This window comes from Nomascus leucogenys, chromosome 10 (genome assembly GCF_006542625.1).
Source record: "Nomascus leucogenys isolate Asia chromosome 10, Asia_NLE_v1, whole genome shotgun sequence".
Classification (NCBI taxonomy): Eukaryota; Metazoa; Chordata; class Mammalia; order Primates; family Hylobatidae; genus Nomascus; species Nomascus leucogenys.
In genome coordinates, this window is record NC_044390.1 from 72,029,900 (window position 1) to 72,042,896 (window position 12,997).

The 12,997-nt window shown below is 37.6% G+C and overlaps 1 protein-coding gene across 1 annotated transcript in view; it reads right to left on the reverse strand.

The window, feature by feature from the left end:
• The window catches only part of SLC41A2 (solute carrier family 41 member 2), a 153,063-nt gene that overhangs the window by 78,590 nt on the left and 61,476 nt on the right, over positions 1–12,997 (reverse strand). The window contains exons 5-6 of the mRNA XM_030821290.1: positions 9,049–9,193; positions 6,321–6,467 (exon numbers count right to left, since the gene is read on the reverse strand). Of these exons, the coding sequence (XP_030677150.1) occupies positions 6,321–6,467; positions 9,049–9,193 (292 nt within the window). The remainder of the gene's footprint in view (positions 1–6,320; positions 6,468–9,048; positions 9,194–12,997) is intronic.

A 12,997-nucleotide genomic window follows, 5' to 3' on the forward strand; every position in this document is an offset into this window, starting at 1 on the left:
AATTTGACTTCCTCTTTTCCTAACTGAATATCCTTTATTTCTTTCTCCTGCCTGATTGCCCTGGCCAGAACTTCCAATACTATGTTGAATGGGAGTGGTGAGAGAGGGCAGCCCTGTCTTGTGCCAGTTTTCAAAGGGTATGCTTCCAGTTTTTGCCCATTCAGTATGATATTGGCTGTGGGTTTGTCATAAATAGCTCTTACTATTTTGAGATATGTCCCATCAATACCTAGTTTATTGAGAGTTTTTAGCATGAAGGGCTGTTGAATTTTGTCAAAGGCCTTTTCTGCATCTATTGAGATAATCATGTGGTTTTTGTCTTTGGTTCTGTTAATATGATGGATTAAGTTTATTGATTTGCATATGTTGAACCAGCCTTGCATCCCAGGGATGAAGCCAACTTGATTATGGTGGATAAGCCTTTTGATGTGGTGCTGGATTCGGTTTGCCAGTATTTTATTGAGGATTTTTGCGTCGATGTTTATCAGGGATATTGGTCTAAAATTCTCTTTTTTTGTTGTGTCTCTGCAGGCTTTGGTATCAGGATGATGCTGGCCTCATAAAATGAGTTAGGGAGGATTCTCTCTTTTTCTATGGATTGGAATAGTTTCAGAAGGAATGGTATCAGCTCCTCTTTGTACCTGTGGTAGAATTCGGCTGTGAATCCATCTGGTCCTGGACTCTTTTTGGTTGGTAGGCTATTAATTATTCTCTCAATTTCAGAGCCTGTTATTGGTCTATTCAGGGATTCAACTTCTTCCTGGTTTAGTCTTGGGAAGGTGTATGTGTCCAGGAATTTATCCATTTCTTCTAGATTTTCTAGTTTATTTGCGTAGAGGTGTTTATAGAATTCTCTGATGGTGGTTTGTATTTCTGTGGGATTGGTGCTGATATCCCCTTTATAATTTTTTATTGCGTCTATTTGATTCTTCTCTCTTTTCTTCTTTATTAGTCTTGCTAGTGGTCTATTTTGTTGATCTTTTCAAAAAACCAGCTCCTGGATTCATTGATTTTTTGAAGGGTTTTTTTGTGTCTCTATCTCCTTCAGTTCTGCTCTGATCTTAGTTATTTCTTGCCTCCCGCTAGCTTTTGAATGTGTTTGCTCTTGCTTCTCTAGTTATTTTAATTGTGATGTTAGGGTGTCAATTTTAGATCTTTCCTGCTTTCTCCTGTGGGCATTTAGTACTATAAATTTCCCTCTACACACTGCTTTAAATGTGTCCCAGAGATTCTGATGTGTTGTGTCTTTGGTGTCATTGGTTTCAAAGAACATCTTTATTTCTGCCTTCATTTCATTATTTACCCAGTAGTCATTCAGGAGCAGGTTGTTAAGTTTCCATGTAGTTGTGTGGTTTTCAGTGAGTTTCTTAATCCTGAGTTCTAATGATTGCACTGTGGTCTGAGAGACAGTTTATGATTTCTGTTCTTTTACATTTGCTGAGGAGTGCTTTACTTCCAACTATGTGGTCAATTTTGGAATAAGTGCAATGTGGTGCTGAGAAGAATGTATATTCTGTTGATTTGGGGTGGAGAGGTCTGTAGATGTCTATTAGGTCCACTTGGTGCAGAGCTGAGTTCAAGTCCCGGATATCCTTGTTAACTTTCTGTCTCATTGATCTGTCTAATGTTGACAGTGGGGTGTTAAAATCTCCCACTATTATTGTGTGGGAGTCTAAGTCTCTTTGTAGGTCTCTAAGGACTTGCTTTATGAATCTAGGTGCTCCCGTATTGGGTGCATATATATTTAAGACAGTTAGCTCTTCTTGTTGAATTGATCCCTTTACCATTATGTAATGGCCTTCTTTGTCTCTTTCAATTTTTGTTGGTTTAAAGTCTGTTTTATCAGAGACTAGGATTGCAACCCCTGCTTTTTTTTTGTTTTCCATTTGCTTGATAGATCTTCCTCCATCCCTTTATTTTGAGCCTATGTGTGTCTCTGCATGTGAGATGGGTCTCCTGAATACAGCACACTGATGGGTCTTGACTCTTTATCCAATTTGCCAGTCTGTGTCTTTTAATTGGGGCATTTAGCCCATTTACATTTAACATTAATATTGTTATGTGTGAATTTGATCCTGTCATCATGATGTTCACTGGTTATTTTGCCCATTAATTGATGCAGTTTCTTCATAGCATCAATGGTATTTACAATTTGGCATGTTTTTGCAGTGGCTGGTACTGGTTTTTCCTTTCCATGTTTAGTGCTTCCTTCAGGAGCTCCTGTAAGGCAGGCCTGGTGGTGACAAAATCTCTCAGCATTTGCTTGTCTGTAAAGGATTTTATTTCTCCTTCACTTATGAAGTTTAGTTTGGCTGGATATGAAATTCTGGGTTGAAAATTCTTTCCTTTAAGAATGTTGAATATTGGCCCCCACTCTCTTCTGGCTTGTAGAGTTTCTGCTGAGAGATCCACTGTTAGTCTGATGGGCTTCCCTTTGTGGGTAACCTGACCTTTCTCTCTGGCTGCCCTTAACATTTTTTCCTTCATTTCAACCTTGGTGAATCTGACAATTATGTGTCTTGGAGTTGCTCTTCTCGAGGAGTATCTTTGTGGCGTTCTCTGTATTTCCTGAATTTGAATGTCGGCCTGCCTTGCTAGGTTGGGGAAATTCTCCTGGATAATATCCCGAAGAGTGTTTTCCAACTTGGTTCCATTCTCCCCATCACTTTCAGGTATACCAATCAAATGTAGATTTGGTCTTTTCACATAGTCCCATATTTCTTGGAGGCTTTGTTCATTTCTTTTTACTCTTTTTTCTCTAAACTTCCCCTCTTGCTTCATTTCATTCATTTGATCTTCAATCACTGATACCCTTTCTTCCACTTCATCAAATTGGCTACTGAAGCTTGTGCATGTGTCATGTAGTTCTCATGCCATGGTTTTCAGCTCCATCAGGTCATGTAAGGTCTTCTCTATGCTGTTTATTCTAGTTAACCATTCATCTAGTCTTTTTTCAAGGTTTTTAGCTTCCTTGCAATGGGTTTGAACATCCTCCTGTAGTTCAGAGAAGTCTGTTATTACCAATCTTCTCAAGCCTACTTCAGTCAACTCGTCAAAGTCATTCTCTATCCAGCTTTGTTCCATTGCTGAGGAGCTGTGATCCTTTGGAGAAGAGGCATTCTGGTTTTTAGAATTTTCAGCTTTTCTGCTCTGGTTTCTCCCCATTTTTGTGGTTTTATCTACCTTTGGTCTTTGATGATGGTGACCTACAGATGGGGTTTTGATGTGGATGTCCTTTTTGTTGATGTTGATGCTATTCCTTTCTGTTTGTTAGTTTTCCTTCTAACAGTCAGGACCTTCAGCTGCAAGTCTGTTGGAGTTTCCTGGAGGTCCACTCCAGACCCTGTTTTCCTGGGTATCGCCAGTGGAGGCTGCAGAACAGCAAATATTGCAGAACAGCAAATGTTGCTGCCTGATCCTTCCTCTGGAAGTTTCATCTCAGAGGGACACCCGGCTGTATGAGGTGTCAGTTGGCCCCTACTGGGAGGTGTCTCCCAGTTAGGCTACTTGGGGGTCAGGGACCCACTTGAGGAGGCAGTCTGTCCGTTCTCAGATCTCAAACTCCATGCTGGGAGAACCACTGCTCTCTTCAAAGCTGTCAGACAGGGACGTTTAAGTCCGCAGAAGTTTCTGCTGCCTTTTGTTCAGCTATGTCCTGCCCCCAGAGGTGGAGTCTACAGAGGCAGGCAGGCCTCATTGAGCTGTGGTGGGCTCCACCCAGTTTGAGCTTCCAAGCTGCTTTGTTTACCTAGTCAAGCCTCAGCAATGGCGGATGCCCCTTCCCCAGCCTCGCTGCCACCTCGCAGTTCGATCTCAGACTGCTGTGCTAGCAGTGAGCAAGGCTCCATGGGTGTGGGACCCGCCAAGCCAGGCGCAGGATATAATCTCCTTGTGTGCTGTTTGCTAAGACTGTTGGAAAAGCACAGTCTTAGGGCGGGAGTGTCCCAATTTTCCAGGTACCATCTGTTACAGCTTCCCTTGGCTAGGAAAGGGAATTCCCTGACCCCTTGCACTTCCCTGGTGAGGCGGTGCCCCACCCTGCTTCGGCTCACACTCCTTGGGCTGCACCCACAGTCCAACCAGTCCCAATGAGATGAACCCAGTACATCAGCTGGAAATGCAGAAATCACCCGTCTTCTGCATCACTCACCCTGAGAGCTGTAGACTGGAGCTATTCCTATTCGGCCATCTTGGAACTGTATACCTGTATTTTTTATGTATATAGGGTAACCTGTGCCAGAACCACTACCAGCCCTCCATCCCTACCCCCACCCTCTATGTTCCTGGGCAAACCCATAGAATTTCTGTCCTTTTAATGATATTGAGACATAACCCTCTATCCTCTTCTACTCCTCTTTTCTTCTCTCTTTCCTCCTCCTCCAATTGGGAGAGACTTATCTAATTAGTAATACTAGGGGAAGGGACACTAACTCATGCCTACCTCATGCCGTTATTGGCTTTCTCTTTTGAGATACAGCCTATTAGTGACAGTCTCTCTTCACCAATACAGTTAACAGCTTCTTCTATGGGGTTAGGACTACAAGTTGTCCAACTGTCTGGCTGAGAGTGTGTGGGTGAGTTTAATAGAGCAGGAGAAGAATATTAAGCCACATTTTCTAATGCTAGCCATAAGCCAATATTTTAATCCCTGACTTCAGCATCTATTTCTAAATGAAAGTATTATCAATTTACCATCCAAACAATATAAATTAGAGCCAATTTAAGATTATCCCTTCAATAACATAACCCACTTCCTGTGCTTTTTTTTGAGTGGGAGGGAAGGGAATTAAGCGTTGTCCTTAATATACTTGAACATGTATCATTCTTTGCAAATTGCACAACAACATAAAAAAGCCAAGACCTTTGGGAACAAGAGCTTACATTTAGGCCATTGATCATTTCTTGTCTTATACCTCACTTAAAGTGGACGCAACCTTATCTTTTTTTTTTTTTTTTTTTTTTTTTTGAGATGGAATCTCGCTCTGTCACCCAGGCTGGAGTGCAGTGGCGCAATCTCGGCTCACTGCAAGCTCCGCCTCCCAGGTTCACGCCATTCTCCCACCTCAGCCTCTCCGAGTAGCTGGGACTACAGGCGCCAGCCACCACGCCCGGCTAATTTTTTGTATTTTTGGTAGAGACAGGGTTTCACTGTGGTCTCGATCTCCTGACCTCGTGATCCGCCCGCCTCGGCCTCCCAAAGTGCTGGGATTACAAGCGTGAGCCACCGCGCCCGGCCAACCTTATCTTCTAAATGAGAGAAATCTTCCTTAAACATACACACCAAGTCTTATTAAATATTGTTTTTATGCCACTCACTAAATAACTTAATGCAATTTTATATACTAAATTAAGCTTCCTTGATGTCTCCAAAAGTCACAGAAAATTATTGCCTTTGGTTGGTTAAAATCCTTTCTTTATTTCAAGAACATATATCTGAGACCCTTACTTCTTCAAACGAAACATGCTTTAGATTTATTTTAAAGTATACCATAAATCTCTATAGAATCCATGAACATATGTGCAGATTTGTGAATAAATGTTTGCCTCTGGCTTGGCTTATATACTCATGGCTTTTTCTTGTATTACTGTACGTTTCTGTTTTCTTTAATTTGGCATCTAAAAATAATAAAACCACAATGAACTTTTAGCATTTCATCAACACTCACAAATCATATTTATTTACCATTTACCCAGAACACAAATTTGCATTAAAACAACTCATTAGATTCCATAAATACTCTATCACTATTTATCAGGAATTACATATATGGCTCCAACTTTATACAGCATTCAGTCTAATTTTTGTGGTGATTTTTTTTTCCCTTTTGTTAACTGCCATGAAGCTACTTAATGGTGTGGGTTTCTGATGGGGAAAAACATTCCATTGGTAAATTTTAAGTACCACTTATAAGCTTATATTCTGAGATGGTTCTATACAGAGAATACTGCAGGTTGACTCCTAGCTGCTGTACACTTAGAGGAAAGGACAGAAATCACAAAATATGATAAGCCTGTGTTCAACTTTTTTACTAGTAGTTGTATAAACTTGGGTAATATACATAACTTCTGTGATCCTTGCTTTTCTCATCTAAAATTAGAGATGATAATCCTTATTTTACAGAGTTTTAAACTCTATGAGAAAAAAGAAAGTGGGAACCATAACACATAGTAGGTATAAAACAAATGATAATTATCCTAATCAGTCTCAACAACAGTTCTAATGCAAATGAAGGCTACCATGGATTCATGGCATTGCTGCAACAATATTTATTTAAAGAGACTTGAGACAACACACAATGTTTAGTTTTAAATCAACTTACCAAGACAGGAGTATAAGCCCTGACTTATCCAAGCCAATATGGCAAGAGTTATAAGGTCGCCAAAACTAGCAGCAATGGGTGTAGCAACATTATCAGGATTTATACCAGTCTTCTTTGAACCAACGATAACCCCAACCATTATTATTCCTAGAAGAAAGAATGTTCATTACTTTTTAGGCTATGATTTAAAGAAAATCAATCCCCCAAATACCAAAATGTGTAGGATAGACAAACAGCATATCAGTTCCAGTTAGACTGCTTAGATAAGCTGACTAAAGCAAACAAAACATTTACTCTAACGCTTTGGCAAAATGCCTTTCAACAAACTCCAAGTGGGGATCATAGGAAATTTAAGAAGTTCAGTGTTGCATTTAGAGGCCTGAAAGCTACTAAAATTATGTTAAAGTTAAAATTTCAGATTTAGTGACATGTATATCTTAGATATAATGTATTTGTGTGTATTGAATCCAAAGGTTTTAATTTTAACCCTCAAATAAAGTATGAAAACATCAAAAAAAAGATGAGTCATATGTATATATACAACAACTGGGAAGACGGCCAACAAAACCAGATTTGTTCACATATGGCAGCTAGAAATGCTTATTTCGTTTTATTATTTAAAGATGTTGAAGTATTAAGCAGCAGGACATAATTAAATTTTAAAACACTGAAGGCCAGAATACAAGAAACAGTCTTTGTAAAAGATATTCTTTAAACCTGAAGTTTCTGTCTATAAACCTACGAGAGAATAGAAGATGAAAATTTAACTGTGTACTTGTACTTTTACATCCTAATTTTCTTAAATCATACAAATGGGATAAAACTATTAACATTTATATCCACTCTAAATTGTGTAGATTTTGTCACACCAAGATGCTCATTAAGAGGATGTAGTAAAGAGAAAACTTTAAATGTGCTAACCACAAATCAATAAGAAAGCCTAAATACGGCTATGGAGAAAAACAATAACAGAATCTCACTGCACTTTTAGAGTTAAAATGACTCTAAATGTTTTTGTTCCAGCATACTCACTTTATAGATAATAAAACTGAGGTCCTGTAGAGTAGGGCTTAAATTCTTGCTTAAAGTCACATAGCTTGTGACTCTAGCCCAGTGTTTTTCACTCTACCTATTAAAGCCAAAATTTTAATAAGCAGAATTTTTGTCTTGCATCAAAGAGTGCCTTACATTTTAGTATTCTGGAGGCTTTTTAAATTACTAGACTTACCTTTCCCATAATATCATTGAAAAAGAAAAAAAGCTATAGCAGAAAACTTAAAAAAAATACATTATGCAATAATCAAGCAAGATGTAATCGCTTAGAATCTTTTTCCAAAATCAGCACATTGGAAGATGTATATGGGAAGTTCTCCTATACATAGTACTATCTATATCTTTTCAACTGAAAACAAACATTTTGTATGTATCATAGTCCAGTGGAAAGAGCTAAGAGTTAGAAAATGTGTTTTAGTTCTGATTCAGCTGGTAACAAGTTGATGAGATTGGACAACTCACCTTACCTAAGTTTTCTCACCTACAAATATAGCTAAGAGTTTCTACTTTACATATACTAAAGTGCTTATAAAGGTCAAGTTATCATAAAATTAGAACACACATTATTCAAAGTAAGAAGCTTTAAACAAATACTTTTTAAAATTCTGAATTCTGGGTAGTTTTGAAAAGCTTTCAAATACTTGTTAGACTGAAAAATTTTAAATGACACTTTCTAAATGAAATAAAATCAGAAAGAAAAAAAGAAGCAAATGAGCCTAAAAAAATAGCATGCTGATGGCATAATTTTTTTTGTACCAAAAATTTAATTTTCTGATAGCTTAACTTCACTCTGCTTTGGTCAATGTTAACTCCATTCAACTGTAGTAATTCTTTATGAAGACAAGAAACTACCCTGACACAATTAAACTACTAAAACAAAATGCTTGAAAATATTTTAGAAGTCAAGTCATAATTTTAATAAGATTCCCTAAATTCTCAGAACCTAGCCAAAAATGTTAGCTGCATTGTATGATCGCCTAATGTGACAATAATCCACTTTAAACTTTGCTGGTGATATAAGGGCAAGAAAATGGCAATTATAAACAAAGTCTTTATGATTATGATTCCACAATAAGCTAATTCTCTAGTGTAAAGTTCATACTAATAAATATAAAGAAAAATAACCCAAATAAAAGTTCTAAAGTAGTTAATTTTTAAAACCTTCTGGCTCTTTAAAATTCTATAGCCATATGCTGTCTTAAGTATAAGATTATATTTGTATTGCCACAGAAACAGGGAAGAAATTTTTCTTGAAATCTGAAACAAAAAAATTTCAACAGAGGACAACTTTTGAAACCCAGAATTCCTGGAACACTTGTTACTCAAGTGACAAGCCAGTAAATCCCCTGCATGATGTCCAGAAAGGACTTTCCCAATTTAGTTAACTTACAGAAACAAATGAATGTCTAGGCGATTTTCCTGCTCTTTTTGAGGAACTATAATGGAGTATCTAAGGCCAGGAGACAACCTCAGAAAAGCCTGTTCTACACTAAGTTTTATAAATAATGAAATGTAAATATATCTGGAATAAATAAGGCATTTTTTAAGTTTATAGATACGTTTTTTCTGTTGTTTTCATAACAAACAAGTATCATTTAGATAAAAATAGTCATCTTAAGAAATAAACCATTTAAATGTAAAAGGCTATAGAGTAGACATTTATAAATTCACTTACCCTGCAGAAGAGATGCAATGAAGGCAGTTGCCACACTGCTAGAGCACAGAAGTATGGAATGATCAAGGTAATATTTTCCTTCTGGAATCCAGCCCAATATAATTGCTGCCACAGCTGCTAGAAAACCAACTACTGTTGCCTGAACCTAAAAATTTTTTCATAAATCCAACTGAATTATTCACTTTAAAAACACATTTAAACATTTTGATTATGTAAATATTACTACAAAACTCAAAAAAAAGCATTGCATGTAATAATTGAGCTACATTACCTTTTACAGTAGTTACTATATTTTGGTTTCAATATTCCCTAAGATGGTGGGTTCTCAAACTGCTCTGATGATCTGGTGACAACAAGTATGGAATAGAGTCCAGGAATCTGTTTTTAACAAGCACCCCAAGTGATGCTGATGGTATAATTAATAGATCACCTAAGAAAATGCCACCTTCAGGCTGAGAAGTACCCAATCCACACATCTGAAGTCTGACTCTAGAGGTAATGTTGGCAAGAGATTGGATTTTATAATAGAAAGATAGGAGTTTGACTTCTGGTTCTAGCACTTAATCTCGTAGCAAATTATTTAAACTCATTCATTCAAGGAGTATTTATTTAGATTCTACCATGTATAATGTGCTATGTTTTGTGTTGGGCTACAGCAGTGGTCAATGTAGATTATTCCCTGCCCTCACAGAGCTCTTGGTCAGTGGGAGAGACAAACATTTGAAAATAACCTCACAAATAAGCACAATTGTGATTAGTGCTATGAAAATTTCAGTTCCTAATCAGTAAGACAACAGTAACCTCAAACTTTGTGATTTAATTATATAAATATATAAACTGCTTTCCACAGTGCTGACACAAAGCAACAATAAAAAAACCTGCCACTAAGAAATAACACTCACCGCTAACTCAGCCTCAGATTAATAGGATGTCAGAACTAAAAGAAACCCTAAGGGAATCATCTATTGCACTCACTCTTAGCTGAGTTTGTGTCATGGACTCCTTTGACAATCTGGTAAAAACTCTATAGAATAGAGTTCTCTTTCTCTAGGCAAACACAGAGGCACTCAATACTTTGAGTAGAATTTCTTGGTGTTCATGGACTCTCTGAAGCCAATCCATGTGCTGGAATCGAGGGCTCCAAGTAAAAAATTCCTGAAGTAGTCATATAGTAAATCAACAGAAGAGCCATGACTAAAGAGACCATATATCCTGGACTCCAGCCCTATGATCTTGTATTAATATTATAGCTCCTGTGGATGTCATCCACAGATACAGAGCTGAGATTCAAACCAATAAGCACCATGATGAGTGTAGCAGTTAAAATATTTCAGTATTTTCATTCTGGTTAGTAAATAATGTAATTAGGCCTGAAAAGATGTTTGGTACAGGACACGTCCCTCCTGGTGAGGCAACAGTTCCTCATGTGGGACTGAAGACTTTGCTTTATTTCACTATTTATGTATGTATTCGGTCCAGGAGGCCCTTCTGTACAATTGTGAAGAAATCTGTGACAGGCGATCTGCCTGGGGCTCCATTTAACAGTGAGAGGAGCACACCCCTGAGCAAGTGGGAGTGTGGGCCTCATCTGTGCTTTCTACCCTTCTCTCTTTCTACCCTCCATGGCCAGCCTCCAGGCAGAGGAGACTTGTGCGAGCCCATCCTACTCCCCTCCCCACACTCATCATCTACTCTTTCACAAGCGTTAGCAGAAGAAGCCTCAGGAAGAAAAAACCCTCTCCCCCCAACCATTACCCCCACCGCTCCATCTTCTTTTCTTCTCACTTTTGTCTACTTGTGACTGGACTTCAACCAATTGCTGCCTCACTGGCTGGTACCAGGTGTGTCCTGAGGGGCCTGGTTGGGGTTCCCTGTTTTCACACATTCTTGATGGAGTAAGGCACGTAAAGACACAGGCTTTGGGCTATGGCAGCTAGAATCAGTGAATCCCTAGCCATGTCTGACTCCTATCTTGACTGACAGTTGCAGGGAGAGACGATGATAAAGGAAAAGTGAAGACTAAGAATGAGAGGAAAAACGAAAAGCTGAGATGGAAATTATTAGGATAATTTGACGAATAATTTATACTACAACTCATATTACTTTGTAAGAGTTCAGGGTATTTAAGAATAAATGGAATATATTTTCAAATTTTATATATTATTTATATTATTTTTATATATTATTTATATATATATTTAACAACTCTATTGGTTGTTAAATGTTTTGATTATTACTCCTGCATAGATTTCTACAATTTCAAGCTGAAAAAGATCTTAGACCTCTCTAATACAATAATGGTATTTAAAAGAGGAAAGAGACTTTCACCACTGTTATTTAACATACTACTAGAAGTCCTAGCTAAAGCAATCAGATAAGAGAAAGAAATGAAGGGCATCTAAATTGGAAAGAAAGAAGTCAAATTATCCTTATTTGCAGATGATATAATCTTATATTTGGAAAAACCTAAAGACTGCACCAAAAAACTATCAGAACTGATAAACTCAGTAAAATTGTAGGATACAAAATCAACACGCAAGAAGCAGTAGCATTTCTATATGCCAACAGTGAATAATCTGAAAAAGAAATCAAGAAAGTAATCCCATTTACAATAGCTACAAGTAAAATAAGAGAGACCTAGAAATAAGCAAAGACATGAAAGATCTCTATAATAAAAACTATAAAACAGGCCGGGCATGGTGGCTCACACCTGTAATCCCAGCACTTTGGGAGGCTGAGGCGGGTGGATCACTTGCAGTCAGGAGTTCGAGACCAGCCTGGCTAACATGATGAAACCCCATCTCTACTAAAAATGCAAAAATTAGCTGGGCATGGTGGCGCACCCCGGTAATCCCAGCTGAGGTGGGAGAATTGCTTGAACTCAGGAGGTGGAGGCTGTAGTGAGCCAAGATCACGCCACTGCACTCCAGCCTGGCAGCCTGGGCAACAGAACAAGACCTCGTCTCAAAAAAAAAAAAAAAAAACAACTATAAAATATTGATGCAAGAAATTGAAGAGGACACCAAAAAGTGTAAAGATATTCTATGTTCATGGATTAGAAAAATCAATATTGTTAAAATGTCCATATAACCCAAAGCAATCTACAGATTCAATGTAATCCCTATCAAAATGCCAATGACATTCTTCACAGAAATAGAAAAAAAAACTTAACATTTATATGGGATCACAAAAAGACTCAGAATAGTCAAAACTATCCTAAGCAAAAAGAACAAAACTGGAGGAATCACATTACCTCACTTCAAATTATACTACAGAGATATAGTAACCAAAAGACAGTACTGGCATAAAAACAGACACAAACCAATGGAAGAGAATAGAGAAACCAGAAACAAATCCATATATCTACAGTGAACTCATTTTTGCCAAAAGTGCCAAGAACATACACTGAGGAAAAGACAGTCTTTTTAACAAGTGGTGCTAAGAAAATTGGACATCCACATGCAGAAGAAACAAGACCCCTATCTCTCACCATCTACAAAAATCAAATCAAAATGGATTAAAGACTTGAATCTAAGACCTCAAACTATAAAACTACTATACAAAAACATCAGGGGCACTCTCCAGGACATTGGTATGGGCAAAAATTTATTGAGTAATATCCCACAAGCACAGGCAACCAAAACAAAAATGAACAAATGGGATAATATCAAGTTTAAAACTTTCTGCACAGCAAAGGAAACAATCAACAAAGTAAAGAGACAACCCACAGAATGGGAGAAAATATTTGCAAACTACCCATCTGGCAAACGATTCATAACCAGAATATATAAGGAGCTTAAACAAATCTATAGGAAAAAAAATCTAATAATCTGATTTTAAAACAGGCAAAAGATCTGAATAGGCATTTCTCAAAAGAAGACATACAAATGGCAGTCAGTCATATGAAAAGGTGCTCAACATCACTGATCATCAGAGAAATGCAAATCAA